The following is a 19044-nucleotide window of genomic DNA, read 5'->3' as shown; positions in this document are numbered from 1 at the left end:
TTTTTGTGAGGTCTAAAAATATTTCTTTCTCTCAACACATATTAGCATGTATACTGCCCAATGATAAAACTCTGATCCTCCTACTAGGTCTGTTATTGGTGACACTCTTCTCTATATTGAGATGGGAGTGTGTGTATATTTCTGTGTGTGTGTGTGTGTGTGTGTGTGTGTGTGTGTGTGTGTGTGAGAGAGAGAGAGAGAGAGAGAGAGAGAGAGAGAGAGAGAGAGAGAGAGAGAGAGAGAGAGTTGTACCTCCCAGAAGTAAGAATTTGAAGTTATTTCCTCCTTAAAGTCTTCATTCATGAAAACCCCTCCAGGGCATGAGAAGCCCACTTCAGAGCACAATTTTTCGTGGGTCTCTTAGGACATATTTCCTATCCTGGAGTACTATCCTTTATGCTAGGAATGTCCTGCTGCAATGTCTTAAAGTCATCAGCATGCTTTCCTTTCACATATCTTTCTATGACTAAATGTCTATGATATCTGAGATATTATGCCACATAACCTGTAATTACTCCCTTGTATATTCTCTTTCCCAAAGACTCTTCACTGAATCATATGCTGTCTGTAGAATTCTGTCATGTCAGAGTACCCAATCTGGACCAGGACCCTCTCACACCCGGACTCTTCTTTAGGGCAACCTATACCTAACCCATCACATTTACTCTAGAATCTCTCATACTTCAGTAACATAAAATTATACTGTCAATGCTATGTACAGCACATATTTACTTTTAAAAACAACCTTTCTTCCTAAAGCCCTTTCCTAATTTTCAGAAACTGACACCAAAGATGCTCACAAGCCTTTTGACTCACGAATAACCTAGAGCCTGAAAATTAGACTTTTCAAGGCACTAGTAACTCATAACCACTTGACTTAAGTCATTATATCAGAGACCAGACTGAAACTGAGTATGGATCTTGTTTCCTTACAATATAACAAGGTGTATAACAGAAAAAGGCACAAGTTTCACTCTTGTTCATGTTTCCTGTTCTGTGTTACTTACTTTTCTCAGACCCAACCTTGTTCACTTTCAACAACCTTCTTAGCTATGCCCAGGTCCTCCCACTTCTTCTTCCTGCATTATGTTACCTTGGATATGGAAACTGTTGAATGATCCTGAAAGTTAGAGGTGAATATTTTATGTCAGGATGTTCTCATTGCTCTAACATTTAATATAAGTCTATTCAGGGTCCAAAGTTCTTTCCCAGGTCAAGCACACACAGTCAAGACCCAGAACATCTTTGTCTGTTATTGATACGAACTAGAAAAATGAGATGTTGCAATAGTTGCACAGCTGTGCTATATTGAATAATTAATTTTCTGATTATTCTGGGAGAGGAAAAAACAACCAAAAACAACCAAACCCAAAACATTTTATTTGCCCTCAGGCTTGAAAACACTGGGCCCCTGTTACAAATGGGTATAATGACTATAGAATAATTCCATACCTAACACATAGGAAAAACTCAGAAATGTTGATTTATTATTGATTTATAGAACTCTGTACAACTGACAAAATGTGACATGAGCATCACAAGTGTCATATAAAAATGAAAATATTTTATTTTCACAAATGATGCCAATTCAGACATTATTTATTAAGAATTATAGGAGCCTAGAGATGGATCTAGAAGGGACATCAAGGACCATCTTTTTAAAAACCTCCTCTTTTTTATAGATGAGGAACCTGATGCACAGGGAAGTTGTTACACAAATTTACAATCATCAGTGAATGAATCAATAAACATTTGTTTGGCACCAGTTATATGCTAGGCACTGGGAGTAAAAAGACAAACTTTTATAATTACCCACTTTCAAGGAATTTATATTCAATAATAGGATTAGCATGTGCCTATAGAAGCAAATCTAGAATTAATATACATCCAAAATAAATACAAGGTATTTGGGTGCTACACTATGACTTGGGAAGACAGGAAAGGAATAATCTAGAAGGTGGTGCTTGAACTGGGACTTGAAGACTGGAATTATAGGTCCAGTCATCCCCCAGTCTCCTAAAAATAAAAGGCTAAAAACTAAACTGAAACAACAATAGGGTGAAATGGGGCAGAATATGAAACACGACTGTCAAAGTAGGCTGGAGACATTTTGCAGAGAGCTTTTTGCCAAGCAGAGGACTTTGCATCTTATCCTAGAAATTATAGGGTTACCCTGAGGATTTTTTAGCAGGGGAGTGACATAATTAGTTCCAAAGATTAGGAAAAAACATTTTACCAGCTGAGAGTTTGATAGAGATAGAGATATATAAACATAAAGATAGATATAGATAAAGATATGGATATAGATGTAGACATAGACATGGACAGGGACACAGGCAAACAAACATAGACACAGACATATAACAGATAATAGCTATAGAGAGTTTAAACAAAAAGTTATTTCAGAAGGTGCTAGCAATTGGAGAGATCAAGAAAAGCCTATGAACAATCAAAATGTCTCTCTCTCCCTTTTTACTGAGCCTTACATGACCTAGGGACCTATGAAGTCTTCCAGATTTATTGTTCCACTATGGATTTGAGGGTCCTTTCCACAGAGAAAACATTTGGGATAGTTAGAAAGTCAAATAAACCTCTGCAGACAATTTCAATTCCCCAGGGAACCCTATGTCCTAGGAACCTATACTACTTATACTATATTTGCCCCTTCTTGCCATATTTAACAGGGTAAAACACTGAAAGCCACTAGAACAGGGATTTTTACCCGGGGATGTGGGAGGGGGTCATGAATATATAGAACTTGTATGGGAAAAAATAAATCTTTATTTTCACTAACTTCTAACCGAAACTTGGCATTTCTTTGGATTATGAGGCAGCTAGGTAGTACATTCTTTTTTTTTTAAACCTGAATATTTTATTTATCCTGCTTATCCTTTTTTTTTTCTGTTTAGAATTTTATTTTCCAAATTACATGTAAAAACAAATTTTGACATCAGGTTTTTAAACTTTGTGTTCCAACTTCTCTTCCTCCCTCCCTTCCCACGCCCCACGCCAAGAACTCAAGCAATTCAATGAGTAGTCATGGAAAATATCTCTACATTAGCTAGGTTGTGAGAGAAAACAGATAAAAACAAGACTTCAGATTAAGGAGATGTCCAAAAAAATGTGTTTCAGTCTGTATTCAGATATCATCAGTTCTTTCTCTGTAGGTGTATTGCAATTTTCATAAGTCCTTCAGAGTTATATTGGATCATTGCCTTGCTGAAAATAACCACATGCTTCCCAGCAGATCATTTTACAATATTGCTATTATTTTGTATACACTACATTTCTCTCTTCCTCAGTTCATGTGGGTCTTTCCAGGTTTTTCTGATAGTATCCTGATCATCATAACTTTTATATAGTACCTTAAACTTGATAAAGAATTTTCTTCACAATAGCCCAGCAGAGCGGGTACCATACATTTTGCTATTGTAGTCAATCATCATAACTATTTCCCTCCATCCTATTCCCTTCCAATGATATTTACTCTATTTTCTATCTTATTTTGCCCTATTCTTCCTCAAAAGTGTTTTGCTACTGACTGCCCCTCCCCCGCTCTACCCTCCCTTCATTCACCCTTCCCTCCTTATCCTCTTCCCCTCCTACTTTCCTGTATGGTTAAATAGATTACTCCTCCCAATTGGGTGTGTATGTTATTCCCTCCTTCAGCCCCTTCTGATGAGGTTAAGGACTTTGAGCTAATTCTGTTTTCTTAAATTTTTCTTCCTCCCTCCCTCCTTAACTCTCCCTATGAAATCAAGCAATTCGATATGTCATACATGTGCTGTCATGCAGAACATCTTCACCTTCCTTGAAAGTGTTTTGCTTTTTACAGCTCCTCCCCCAAACTTCCCTCCTTTCCCTCTTCTCCCCCCCCCCATTTCCTTTCCCACCTACTTTTCCACAGGGCAAAAATATATCACCATGCCCACTTGAGTATGTATGTTATTCCCCCTTTGAGCCAATTCTGATGATAGTAAGGTTCACTCGCTGTCCTATTCCTTCCCCCTCTTCCCCTCCCCTCCATAAACTTTTTTCTTATTTCCTTCATGTGAGCTACCTCTCCCCAGTCCTAGGTGGCACATTCTTTAAAGCATAGGGCCTGGAGTCAGGAAGACCTGAATTCAAATTGAGCTTCTGACACTTGCTAACTGTGTGATCCTAAGCAACTAACAACTTCTCTTTACCTGTAAAATAGATATAATGATAGCACTAATAATGAAAATTCCATGACAGAAAAACAAGTTTAAGGACCACTGCTTTAGAGATTTATCCCTATTTTTCCATACCTGCACTGTACCAGTATAGCATAAGTTTTGTTTTTACTTCCTTCCTACATCATGACACTATCCCTTCCTGCTTCTTGGATCTATCCAGGTCAGAACTGAAACTCTTCTGATGGATTTAGGAGACTTGGTCAAGGACTTACTGTGGTCTTAGTTTGGTCCCCTTCATCAGGAGCATACCTTCCATGTTACTCACAAATTCCTGGAGGAGCCACATGGAGACATAAGCTTCCCTTCACAGAATTGATTCTATGTTTGCCTAAACATCTTCTTATCTAGCCTCCCAGCTATAATGCTCCTTTATTTGTCTCTACTATCTCCTTTCCAACTACATTCAAGGAATGGTTCAAACAACAAATTATAGAAACAAGCAATAATTTAATCAAAGAGAATGAAAATAATGACACAACATACCAAAACTTAAGGAATGTAGGCAAAGCAGTTCTTAGGGGAAATTTCATATCTCTAAATGGTAACATGAATAAAATAGAGAAGGAAATAAATGAATTGAGCATACAACTAAAAATCTAGAAAAAGAACAAAATAAAAATCTCAAATTAAATACCAAAATAGAAATTCTGAAAATCAAAGAAGAAATTGATAAAATTGAAAGAAAGCTATTGAATTAATAAATAAAACAAAGAGCCGGCTTTATGGAAAAAATAAAATAGATAAACCTTTGGTTAATTTAATTTAAAAAAAGAAATCCAAATTACCAGTGTATAAAATGAAAAGGATAAATTCACCACCAATGAAAAGGAAATTAAAACAATAATTAGGAGATATTTTCCCAACTGCATGCCAACAAATATGACAGTCTAAATGAAATGGATGAATCTTTATAAAAATATAAATTGCCCAGATTAACAGAAGAGGAAATAAAATGCTTAACACCATTTTAGAAAGAAAAATTGAACAAGCCACCAATGAATTCTGTAAGGAAAAATATCTCCAGGGCAGGATGGATTAACAAGTGAATTCCACCAAACAATTAAAGAGCAATGAGTTCCAAAACTATATAAATTATTTAGAAAAATGGGTGAAGGAATACTACCAAATTCCCTCTGTAACACAAATATGATGCTGGTAGCTAAACCACGAAGAATCAAAGCAAAGAAAGAAAATTATAGACCAATCTCCCTAATAAATATTGATACACAATTGTAAATAACATATTAACAAAGAGATTTCAGTAATTAATCACAAGTATAATGCACTATGACCAGGTGGGATTTATACCTGGACTGCAGAGTGGGCTCAATATTAGAAAAACTATCAACAAAATTCACCACATCAATAACAATCTAATTGAAATCATACGATTATCTCAATAGAGTCAGAGAAAACTTTTGTCAAAATACAGCACCCATCCTATTAAATACACTACAGAGCATAGGAATAAATGAAGTTTTCCTTAAAATGATAAGCAGTATCTATCTAAAATCACCAGTAAATATTATATTTAATGGTGATAAGTTGGAAGCATTTCCAATAAGATCAGGGGTGAAACAAAGATGCCCATTATCACGACTCATTCAATATTGTACTAGAAATGTTAACTTTAGCAATAAGAGAAGAAAAAGAAATGGAAGGAATTGGAACAGACAATGAGGAAACTTTGGAGATGATATGGTATAAGTTATAGAATACTAAAGAATCAACCAAAAAAAAAAAACCACCCTACTTAAAACAATTAACAACTTTAGTAAAGTTGTAGGATATAAAATACACATAAATCATCAGCATTTCTATATATGTTAAACAAAGCTCAGCAGCAAGAGATGGGAAGTGAAATTCCATTTAAAATAACTGTAGATAATATAAAGTATCTGGGAGTCTAACTGCCAAGAAGACCCAGGAACTATATGAACACAATTACAAAACACTATTCACAAATAAAGTCAGATCTAAATAATTGGGAAAATATCAATTGCTCATGGTTTGGCTAAGCTAATAAAATAAAAATGACAGTTCTACCTAAATTAATTTGCTTATTCAGTGCTATACCAATCAAACTACCAAAAATTCATTTTATAGAGCTAGAAAAAATAACAAAATTCAAGTCATCCCCTAATTGAGAAATGGTTTTCAAAGGATATGAACAGGCAATTTTCAGATTACAAAATTAAAGCTATTTTCAGTTATATGAAAAAAATATTCTCAATCATGACAAATTAGAGAAATGCAAATTAAAACAACTCTGAGGTACCACCTTGTACCTACCAGATTGGCCAATATGACAAAAAATGAAAATGAGAAATGTTGGAGAAGATGTGGGACAATTGGAATACCAACACATTGTTGGTAGAGTTGTGAATTGATCCAACCATTCTGGACAACAGTTTGGAACCATGCCTTTGACCCAACAATAGTACTCTTAGTTCTGCATCCCAAAGAGATCATAAGAAAGGGAAAAGGATCCACATGGACAAAAATATTTATAGCAGCTCTTTTTGTGGTGGTAAAAAATATATAAGAAAGTGGTCTAACAGTACCAGAGCTCAAACTGTCTTATAAAGCAGTGATTATCAAAACAATCTGGTACTAGCTAAGAAATAGAGAGGTAGATCAGTGAATAGTTAGAAATTGCACTACAGTAAATGACTACAGTAATCTAGTATATGATAAACCCAAAGATCCAATCTTTTGGAACAAAAAATCATTGTCTCACAAAAACTGCTGGGAAAACTGGTGGAAAAATGGCAGAAAACTAGGTATAGACCAACATCTCACACCACATAGTAAAAAAGGTCAAAATGGGTACATTATTTACACATAAAGGAAGATACCATAAGTAAATTAAGAGCGTATGGAATCATTTATCTGTCAGATTTATGGGCAGAGGAAAAATTTAGGACCAAAGAAAATATAGAGTAAAACAAAATGTAAAATAGATCATTTTGATTATATAAACTTAAAAAGATTTTGCACAAACAAAACTAATGTAACCAAAGCTATCTATAATCATATGAAAAAATGCTCTAGATCACTATTGATCAGATAAATACAAATTAAAACAACTCTGAGGTATCACTTCACACCTACCAGAGTGGCAAATATAAAAAAAGGAAAATATTGGATGTTGGAGGGGATGTGGGAAAGCTAGAACACTAATCCACTGTTGGTGGAGTTGTGAAAATATCCAACTATTCTGGAGATCAATTTGGAATTATGCTCAAAGGACTAAAGAACTGTGCATACCCTTTGATCCAGCAATACCACTGCTAGGTTTATATCCCAAAGAGAAAAAGAACTATTTGTACAAAAATACTTATAGCAGCTCTTTTTGTGGTGGCTAAGAATTGGAAATTAAAGGAATGCCCATCAATTGGGGAATGGCTAAACAAACTGTGGTAAGTGATGGTAATGGAATAATATAGCGCTATAAGAAATGACAAGCAGTATGACTTCAGAAAGGCCTGGAAAGACATGTATTAAATGATGTATTGTGAAGTGAGCAGAACCAAGAGAACATTGTGCACAGAGACAGCAATATTGTTTGATGAAGAACTGTGAATGACTTAACTATTCTCAACAATACAATGATCCAAGACAATCCCAAAGGACTATTGATGAAACATACTATCTACTTCCAAAGAAAGAACTGGTATTGATGGAACACACTGAAGCATGCTATTTTTCACTTTCTTTTATCTTTTTTCTTTTGGATAATTGTAAAAGCTTCTTAATTAGTCTTTTTTAATTTTTAATTTTTATTTTTTTGCGGGGCAATAAGGGTTAAGTGACTTGCCCAGGGTCACATAGCTAGAAAGTATCAAGTATCTGAGGCCAGATTTTAACTCAGGTTTTCCTGAATCCAGGGCCAGTCCTTTATCCACTGTGCCACCTAGCTTACTCCTCCGCCCCATTAGTTTTTTGTCTCCATTCTTTCTCTTCTTTGTCCCATTCTTAACACAACAGACAGAAAAATGTTCCTAATCCACTTTTCTATCACTTTCTGCCTCAAAAACCTTCAGTGGTGCCTTACTACCTGTATGACAATATATATATATATATGTATATATATATGTATATGTGTATATATATATATATATATATATATATATATATATATATATATATATATATATATATATATATCTTTAGTCTAGTATTTAGGGCCCTGGATAATTTGGCTTTTTCTTTACAATTTTATTCCCTTCCCTTTGCTGTTCCTCTTGCTTTCCCTCTCCATCCCTTCCCTTCTCTTCCATTCCATTCTTTTCCTTTTCCTTCCTTCCCTTTGTCTTACTCTGTAATAAGGAGTTCAGATTTGTACCACCATGCCTAATTACAGCTTGATTTCACATGGCTTCCTACATATGCACTAGCCAAATTGAACTACTATTTGTTTCTTGAACTGTCTGCCACTTTCATGCATTTACAAAGCCAGTCCTCAGCCTTGAGTGCACTGTCTCATCATGTTTGCTTGTTCAAAGCCTTCTCTTCTTGGATAAGAGATTTGAAAGTCTAAAGTTCGAGACAATATGGAGGAAGCCTACTTCAGATGGTACTTCCTTAGTGAAGCTTTCCCTGATCTTAGGATAGCGTATTTAGAGCCAGAAAGGATCTCAGAAGCTCATTTTACAGGTGAGAAAACTAAGGATGAAAGATGAAGTGATTTAACTAGAAACTCACAGCTGGCAAAAGTGTGAGGCAGGTTTTGGACTTACATCTTCAAGACCTGACTTCCGGGTCAGGACTCTATCAATTGTGCCTATCTAGATACTTACAGCTTATAGTGTCCTCTCCCTAATGAAATTGAACTCTGGCACTTATTCTGACTCATTGCTTTTTCCTTAACACTATATGCCTTTGTATTATTCTTATCTGTATTAATATCCTATCTTCAAATAGAATGCAAGGAAAGAAACAATGATATTTAACAAAAAAAAACCCATTATATTTCTATTATCTAGCACAGTGCCTTAAATAGTTGTTGGTTTATTGTTCAGTCATTTCAGTTGTGTCTGACTCTTCATGACCCATTTGGGATTTTCTTGGCAAAGATACTGTAGTAGTTTGTCATTTCATTATCTAGTTTATTGTACAGTTGAGGAAACTGAGGCAAAGATGGTTAAGTGATTTTCCCAGGGTCACATATCTATTAAGCATCTGAGGCTGAATTTTAGCTTAGGTCTCTTTCAATCTAGGTCTGGCACTCTACCCACTATGCCGCCAGATCCTACATAAGTATTTTCTAAATTTTATTAGTGGAAAGAATAAAGAGTCTTTATAAAGAAAAGCCGAATGCTTGATATAGAGACAAAAGTGGGAGGGTAATAAAAGTGAGAACTTCAGCTGCTTAGGCAGAGTATTCAGTAACTATACACAATGATTTGCTAAATCATTTAACCTTTCAAACAGGTGAGTTTAGCTGCTACATTTCTTATCCACTCTAAGATGTGTTAGAAATACTTTGGAAATAAGTATCATGAAGAGGAGAATTGAATACTCAGGCAGGCTTTGTGGAAAAGAGAAGGACATATATCTGACCCATATTAAATTTCAGGTGGCCAGAGGATAGTCAATCAGAGATATTATGAAGAATACATGTGATTTGAAACTGGGAGAATACATGTGGGTTGAACTGGGAGAATCCTATATAAGACATAGAGTAGCAATGAATTAGACATGATGGCTTTTAAGGGAAAGCCTTTATTAGGCAGAAGTAGGCATTACAAGGTATAGAGTGTTGGGCATGGAGTCAGGAAGACCTTAATTTAAATATGGTCTCAGACTCTTACTAGTTCTGCAACCCTAGACAAATCACTTAATCTCAGTTTTCTTATATGTAAAATGAGGATAATAATAGCATCTACTTCCTAGGGTTTTTTGTGCCTCAAACAAGAGAATATCTATGAAATACTTTGCAAACCTTAAAGAACCAAACAAATTATTATTACTAATAATAATTAGTATTAGTATTATCATTATAATATAATGGTAAGTGTATTGATTTGGAGTGAAAGAACCTGGGTTCAAATTCCAGCTCTCTTACTTTCCTATCTGAGGGGGTCAAATCACTTGATCTCTCTGGGATTCACTATTCTCATTGTAAAATAAAAGAGCTGGACTAGAAAAACTCCTCATATCTCTTTCAGTTTTAAATCTATGATCCTAAGGTTGCAATTGGATGTCTCTACCTCTCCTTGATTATTGGATCAAAGCTCTTTGGTACCAGGGTGGCAATAGAAGACATGCTCCTGATCATGACACAAAATATGTGATTACCAAAGCTATCAGAGTCGTTAGCATATCTCTGCAACAAGACCCCTGACAAAATTGGCTTGGTAACAACAACAACAATTAGCATTCACATACCATTTTAAGGTTTGTAAAACATTTATACATATTATTTCATTGGATCCTCATGGCAACCCTGTAAAGTAAGTGTTATTTTCCTAATTATACAGATAAGGAAAGTGAGACTGAGAGAAGGTGAGAGACTTGTACAGGGACACAGAGCTAATAAGTGCCTTAAGCAGAATTAGAAGTCTAGTCTTGGGGCAGCTAGATGGCGCAGTGGTTAAAGCACCGGCCCTGGATTCAGGAGTACCTGAGTTCAAATCCGGCCTCAGACACTTAACACTTACTAGCTGTGTGACCCTGGGCAAGTCACTTAACCCCCATTGCCCTGCAAAAAAAAAAAAAAAAGAAGTCTAGTCTTCCTGACTCCAGATTCTATGCTTTATTTATGATACTCTCTATCTACCAAATCTCATTGGCATGTAATATTAAAAAAGAGAAGGACTAGTCTTCAAAAATATCTCGAATTTTTATAATATCTTTTCCCCAATATACTTAAACCAAAGATCTCATAAAATAAGTAAATAAATGGGAAAACATTTCTTAGTACTCATTATATTCCAAGCACTGTGCTAAGCAATGAGAGTGCAAATAGCAAACTGAGACAGTTCCTATTCTCAAAAAAACTCACATTCTATTTAGGAGAGACAACACTTAAAGGACGGTTTAGCTTCATGGCACATAGGAAGGCCATCTACCAAAGGGACTCAAGTAAAGCATCAGGTCAAATGGAAATTTCCCAGTGACCTTGAAGTACAATGTCAGATAGATGCTAACTAATGACTGAGGGCAAAAGACTAATGGGTCCCAAAGGTTGAAGTAGGCTCTGAATTACTTCTGGCAAAGGCAGGGTTTTGGGAAGAATATTAGCATCCAACTAAGACTAGGCATCTAGCACATAAAATATGCAGTAGGATTTGGCATGAGAGGGGAGATCCTTCACTCATATCTTGTATCACTCAAGGGGTGAGATACAATATCATTTTAGTTGTGTCTGTGAGACTTAAAAATTGGATTGGTGGTTCAAAAGTTTTTATATTTATTTTAAAGTTTTCCACACAAATATTCTCATTTTCATCTGTGGGTTGTTCAGTTATGGCCTCTTCAATTTCTTTATCTAAAATAGGTCTATTTTGACTATTATACATACCCAAATTAACTACAAAGGACTTATGAAGGAATAAACTATCTACATTCAGAGAAAGGACTCATAAATAGAAGTATATATAGAATGATTTTACATATATATACATATATATGTATGTATATATGGGTATATATATGTATATATGTGTGTGTGTCTAATGGGAACCATTTATTGGGAGGGAGGGATGGAAGGGAAGAAAAAAAGTAAAAAAAAAGGTAAAGTTACATGATAACTTTATTATATATTTTAAAAGAATAGCAAGTTACATGTAAAACATTTGCAGTTTTGTCTGCAATCATTTTTTTTTTTCTATTCTACTATGTGATAGAAAAAGATTCCCAGGGGAAGCTAGGTGGTGCATTAGATAGAGTACTGGCCCTGGAGTCAGGAGGACCTGAGTTCAAATCCGACCTCAGACACTTGACACTTACTAGCTGTGTGGCCCTGGGCAAGTCACTTAACCCTAATTGCCTCACAAAAAAAAAAAAAAGAGATTCCCATCTTCATAACCCCATTATATTAGTTAGTGGTGGGGGGGAGTTGTGGTGTCAGAAAAACAGAATTTACAGAATTTAGGTGTTACTGACTAGCTATGTGACCTTGGATAATTCATTTAATGTCTCAGTCTCCTATGTCATAATGCCCTCAGCTTCCCTCCCTGCCTCAGAGTTCTTCTGAGGATTCAGTGAAATTTTCTAGTCAAAAGTGTTTTATAAACTCTAAAGTACTATACAAATATAAGGGATAATGATAAATATTATTGTTGTAAAGCATAAGGAACAAGGCTTGGAAATTCTGATACTGCCACTTACGGAATCATCTTGTAGAGAACTAATATGACCCAATTGGTGACAATTTTATAGCTACAGTCTCTATGTCACTTAAAAATAATGGTCTTTATCACACAAAGACCATTAGTGCTTGCACAGAATAGGCTATCAATGAATGTTTCAAAGAAAAAAGAAACAGTCACTCAATATTATGTGGATAATAAAAATTATCTTAATTATCCATATAGTTGCATCTACAAAGACACTTCCAAAAATATTTCAGCATTACTTCCTGTTGTTGTCCTGGGAGCAAGAACTTGATTTATTATTGGCAAGCTACATCAAAATAGGACAACTTATTATTCCCCAGGTTCCAAAATATTAGTTGGCCAATCACTTTAAGCTTATTAATTTGATGTGTTTGAAAGCTTTATATGTCTATATTGCAAAGTTCAGGACATGATTCTTTGAAAGGTAAGAATCTCTGAGGGATCAGAAACCCTTTAAAATGCTTTCCCCATCCCCAACCCCCTTGCAGTCTGTTTTTAAGAGGTAGGTAGAAAAGATGTTTGGATGTAGGTGCATAGAAAAAGGGATTTTAAAGCTCCATAAAAAAGAGTAGTTTTCAAATACTTTACTCCACAGGAGGTGGGTGTGGAATTAGCATGAAAGAGGGAAGGGGGAAAAGCAATGATAATGTGAACATTTGTAAGAGAATCTCATGCACTTATTGAGGTGCTCTCCATACATTTGGTCTAAGAGCTGAAACTAGGAAAACATAGTTACTCTTCCATTCAACTCTCCACAATAAAAGTTGTGTTTTCTGGTATATTGCCATCTGTCACTCAAACAAAATTCATTCATGGATGTTCATTTTTTTTAGTTCACTAGTAAGCAAATTATAGTCTTTTTCATCTTGAATTAACCAGATAACAACTTCAACTCTCTATTTCATTTTGCTCGTATAAACAAACACCAATACAGGTAAGTTGTTCTGGAAATTTTTTACATTGATGTTTGAAAGTCTTTTTGATGACAGGGAAAGGACCTATTAGAAGCAGAGTTCATTTAGTGTTGACTAGAATCAGTAAACAGGGCAAATATTTGCAATTAAGTAATACCACTTATGAGATAATCTACTTTTAGCATTTTTTACCATAGTTTATTGTGCAAAACGAGAGCCCAGGATGTAAATTCTCTGTCTAGAAAGAACTGGTACATTGTGACAAAGAATACGCTGAATATACCTGAGTTCACTCCTTTATCTTGACCTATTCCTGAAAGTGTGAGTGATACAAAAGTATCTTTGAGTTATCCAATATACATACATACTCACATGCATACATACAGACATACATGCCATTATGTTCTAAACATGGGAGATCTTGTGCCATCTTATCTTCCTGGACCCTGTGAAAAGTGAAAAAAATCAACTAGTTTTGATTTTTTTTTGGCTTTGCATAAATTAAACAATGAACAGTTTTATTTCTTTTTTTCTTACCAAATTAATGGTTTGCTAATCAGCTGGACAGTTTCTTATATATTTGGAAGAAAACCTGGCTGGCCGATTCTTGTCTAGCAGAGATCTTGAAGGGAGTAGTATTGTTCAAAGGGCTCTCAGACAAAAATGGCAAATTCTCAGAAGTGTTATATATGTAAAGCAATGAAGAGCAATACCCTAGATTGATTTTTGTTAAAAGAGAAAAGCATAGAAGAATGATTGGAACACTTACATTCAGCTACAGTGAGATCTGTTCTCACCGAACTTGGAGTCAGAAATATCTGTTTTCTCACCACATTATGGACTTTTAAAAGTGGTGCTACACTAAACCTCTCTGTTCTGCAATTTCCTCAACCGTAAAATGAGAGAATTGAACTCAGTGTTTCTAAGATACTTTTCACTTCTAAATCTGATGCAATGGTAAAGATTACCAAACTATTTTCACAGTTAAAAAACTTTCAGTCCCATAATGTTAACATTGCAGTGAAACAGTTCTTCCAAAAATACAGATTACAACTCAGTGGACAGAACTCTGAACGTAGGATCTATTTCAAGGATCTGCAAGCTTCCATTTTACAATAGTTCTTTCTCCCCTTTTGTTCTTTCCTTTCCATTTCTGCTCTCTCTAATTTTCCTTTTTCTATTTTCTTCTTTCCTCTACATTTCTCTTTGGTATTTCTTTCACCCTCTGAAATTTAGGAAATCAATACTTTTTGGCATCACCCAAATGGCAGAACCCCAGAGTACCATAGGGGAGAATAAGGAAGGAAGGTAAGATGTTTATTGGAATTTGATTGTTGCTATTATTTTTAATTGGTAAGGAATAAGAAAGTTTCCTGAAATATGTACTTGAAGGCAATAAATGCAAATAAGATCATGAGTCCTTGTATTGCTTTTAAATAACTCTACAAACATCATTATGATTTTTGCTTTTGCCAAACTATTTTTAAAATATTTAATAGATAGGTATTCTCTCTATCAGCTCAACTATAACCCACGTTCCCTGGCTTGTATTAATTGCTTCAGATCTCTTTAAGTTGTAAGTTTTATACTGTTTTCATGGGGAGTAACAGGTATAATTCTTGTCAAAAAGGATTTCTTTTCTTATGAAGCTCAGTCATTGGAAAATAAAAGCTCAGTCCCTCTGACCAGGTCTATGGTTTCCAAATGCAGAAGATGGTGCATTTATTTTAGACAGTAAGCCCAGTCTAGCTAGGTAATCTATGTAAGTTTAAGCAAAATCAAAACAAATAAACAACATGAAAGTGATGAAGGTAAGAGGGGAACCAATTATCACTCACTTGAATTCTTTGCTAGGAAGACCAAATTTCCATCTTCAGATTAGTTCTGGTTTCTAGGTCTTATAGTTAAAATACATTTTTACTTCTTAAACAATGACATGAGCACAGACTGGCAGAGTCATGATAATTTTTAGAAAGCCTCTGAACTTACTAAATTCTCATAAAGTTCATTTATTTAATTTGAATTATTGTTCTTTTAGGGTGCTTGCCTTTTTGTGTTGAAGGAATGTTATAGGAATACTAATAGGAATACCAAGGAGACAAGCTATCCTGAACCAATTAGCTTTCTCATTTTCTCTCCTAGTCTCTGAGGGTATAGGACAATATGTTTAGTGATCCCTTTAAAACATTGGTGCTGGGGCAGCTAGATGGTGCAGTGGATAGAGCACCTGCCCTGGAGTCATGAGGACCTGAGTTCAAATATGGCCTCAGACACTTAATACTTACTAGCAGTGTGACCCTGGGCAAGTCACTTAACCCCAATTGCCTCACCCCAAAACCCCCCCAAAAACATTGGTGCTGCAGAATAGAGTAAACCCTCATTTGATTAAAAAAAAATAAGCCTTTTCTATATGACTTTTGTTTGAAGCTTGGAAGTGAAGTATGATTTGATTCATACTATATCTGAAATTTTATAACAGTTATACTTTCTTAACATGGTATTTTGTAGCAAGCATAGGATTACTGTGGCAACATCCTCCCCCTCCACCCCCCATAGGGGTGGGAAACTTAAAGGGCTAAAAATCAAATCAAGTCTTCAACCTGGATTTCATCTAATATTCATCTAGTATTCATCTAGTATTATTTGAGTCATTGCTGCCAGCAACCCAGAGAACAGTTTCCATACTGGCAAATTGTTCTGATCAACCATTTGAACAGTATCTCGTAAACTAATTAGCATATCAAAGGATAGTAAAGAGCAGGTCTGAATCTATAAAACTCAAATCTCTGTCCCATATGGATAGGGATGAACCTCTACACCTCTGTCTTTCCTCTTCTCACCTTACCTTTATCTCCTACTTTCCCCCACTGTCTCTTTCTTTATATGGCTCTCATATTTTCTGTCCCTCTCTTTCTTCCTATGAATTCCCTTCATCTGGACAATTACCTCTTGAAATTGTTCAAAGTCTAGAAATGAAGCATATATTTAATAAATATTAAATGATAAATTTTATTTCAAATTCTTTTTTCTTTAGATATATTGAGAACCAGGTCTGAAGACTGAGTCAATGGATCAGCACAATTATTCAGTGGTATCTGAGTTTGTGCTGAGTGGTCTCTCCAGTTCCCTGCAGCTCCAGCTTTTCTTTTTTGTATTTTTTTCTCTGATCTACACAGCCACTGTGCTGGGCAACCTCCTCATTGTGGTCACAGTGATCTCTGAGCCCCGACTTTATTCCTCTCCCATGTACTTTCTGCTGGGCAATCTCTCCTTTCTAGACATGTGGCTCGCCTCATTTGCTACCCCCAAGTTGATCAGGGATTTCCTTAGTGAGAAGAAACTCATTTCCTTTGGGGGATGCATGGCCCAGATTTTCTTTCTGCATTTCATTGGTGGAGCTGAGATGGTGCTTCTTGTCTCCATGGCCTATGACAGATATGTAGCCATATGCAAACCTTTGCATTATATGACCATCATGGGCCGGAGGACATGTATTGCACTGGTAACCATTTCATGGGCTATTGGTTTTATTCACTCCATCAGCCAAGTAGCCTTTACTGTGAACTTGCCTTATTGCGGGCCAAATACTGTGGACAGCTTCTTTTGTGACCTTCCTCTTGTGATCAAGCTTGCTTGCATGGACACCTATGTTCTGGGGATATTGATGATTGCTGACAGTGGGTTGCTGTCTATGAGCTGCTTCCTACTTCTCATGATCTCTTACACAGTCATCCTTGTTACTGTCAGGCAGCATTCAGCAGGAAGTGCATCAAAGGCTCTTTCTACTTGTTCTGCCCATATCATGGTGGTAACACTCTTCTTTGGTCCTTGCATCTTCATTTATGTGTGGCCCTTCAGTAGGTTCTCTGTGGATAAAATCCTGTCTGTGTTTTATACTATTTTTACCCCTCTCTTAAATCCTATCATCTATACTTTGAGAAATGAGGATATGAAGACAGCCATGAAAAAGCTAAAGACCCGTCATATAATTTTTCATTGATTCCCATGTGACTTTCTTGAGGAATATGTCCCTACTCCCACCCTAGCTTAGAATAGTTTTATAATGTATTGATAGAATGAAATTTGAGATTCATTCTATTTTAGACACATCCTCATTAAGTGGTCAAAAGCCAAAGACATTGTTCATATTGTCTCATGTTCAAAAATGTTAGTTTTTCAAGTAGACTTTTATAAGTATGAGTTTACTGTTACTCAGACTGTATAATAATTATGAGAATTTACATTTATAGAGACAGGAAATGCTGTATAGATGATTGTGAACTACCTGCAGATTCAGGAAGACCTAGGTTCAAGATCTGCCTTTGTGACTCTGGGAAAGTCAATTAAACTCTAAGTACAATTCTAAGATTTCAAGTTGCAGAACAGTTGTAGATTTACATTAAGACAGTTAAGTTTTCTCACCAGGAATTCCCTTTACCAGGCAAATCACAAGGCTAGGTCAAACAAAATATATGGGGCTTTAATAGGTATAATACACTTTATATAAATAATCTCATTTGATCTTCCCTGAAACCCTTTGAGGCAGATATTTAAGATATTATTATCCTCATCTTAAAGATGAAGAAGCATAGACTCAGAAAAGTTAAATCATTTACTGAGAACCACATTGCTAACTGGAATTGTATCATTCATATTTGTATAATATTTCATATGTAGTAGGTTCCCTATAATCACTAGTTGAATGAATCAAATGTGTTCGACAAAAATGTATAAAGTACATACTCTGTGCAAGACCATGGATTAATAGTGCTGGTTTATAGAGAGGAAAAAAGAAGCTTTCTTAAGCATGTTGCATTCTACTGAATATCTCTGAGGCTATCATCTGGTCTTATGAATTCACTTATAAGTGAAATACATGATTATCCTCTATCCAAGAAATCTATCCCACAACCTGTCATTGACCTATTAGAACACATTCCTTTAGGTCTAGAAAGCTATATTATCTTTAAGAATCTAACATTTCTTTAAAATGGATGACATAATAAACTTTTGTCAACTCTAAGACTAGGATAAGAATCAGTGTCTGAATAAAGAGATCTGAAAAAGGATGCAGAGATCAGATAAGAGGAAAAGATGATAGAATTCCAAAAATTGGTTTTCTATTTTTTCTCATGCCTGACTCTAGATATAATGCTCTAAATTCCAAATTGTGATTGGCTTTGTATAGAATTATTCTGATAGAACAATTATTTGGCTAGTATCTGTAATCTCCCCTCTCCCAGTTGTTGTTGATTTGAACACATAAACAATAACTGTACTTTGCATTTTGTTATATTAGAACTGAGACTAATGGGGTTCAGTTAAATGATCACAAGTTCCAGTGTTAAAAGTGGTAATGTATTTGCTTTTTATACTCATAAATTGTCCTCCATGTAAAGTTTTAGTAAACACAGTATCTTTTCACCAAATTGACTCTCTTTTTAAAAAATTAAACTGAAACAGTGTGAGAAATCATTATTAATAACCAATATCTTTGGAACATTCAGCGATCTCCCCTTTGTTCAAAGTTCTGACTCCCTCCACCACTCCAGGGTCCAGTTCTTCTTG

The 19044-nt window shown here is 35.4% G+C and overlaps 1 protein-coding gene across 1 annotated transcript; it reads left to right on the top strand.

Moving 5' to 3' along the window:
- Positions 1-16543: 16543 nt before the first annotated feature.
- Positions 16544-17476, top strand: LOC122741983 (olfactory receptor 4K14). Its single transcript, XM_043985922.1, has one exon. The coding sequence runs from the start codon at positions 16544-16546 to the stop codon at positions 17474-17476; it is 933 nt and encodes a 310-aa protein (XP_043841857.1).
- The last annotated feature ends 1568 nt before the right edge of the window (positions 17477-19044 follow it).

Source organism: Dromiciops gliroides, chromosome 2 (genome assembly GCF_019393635.1).
Source record: "Dromiciops gliroides isolate mDroGli1 chromosome 2, mDroGli1.pri, whole genome shotgun sequence".
In the NCBI taxonomy this organism is placed as follows: Eukaryota; Metazoa; Chordata; class Mammalia; order Microbiotheria; family Microbiotheriidae; genus Dromiciops; species Dromiciops gliroides.
This window is presented reverse-complemented; position numbering and strand designations above follow the sequence as displayed.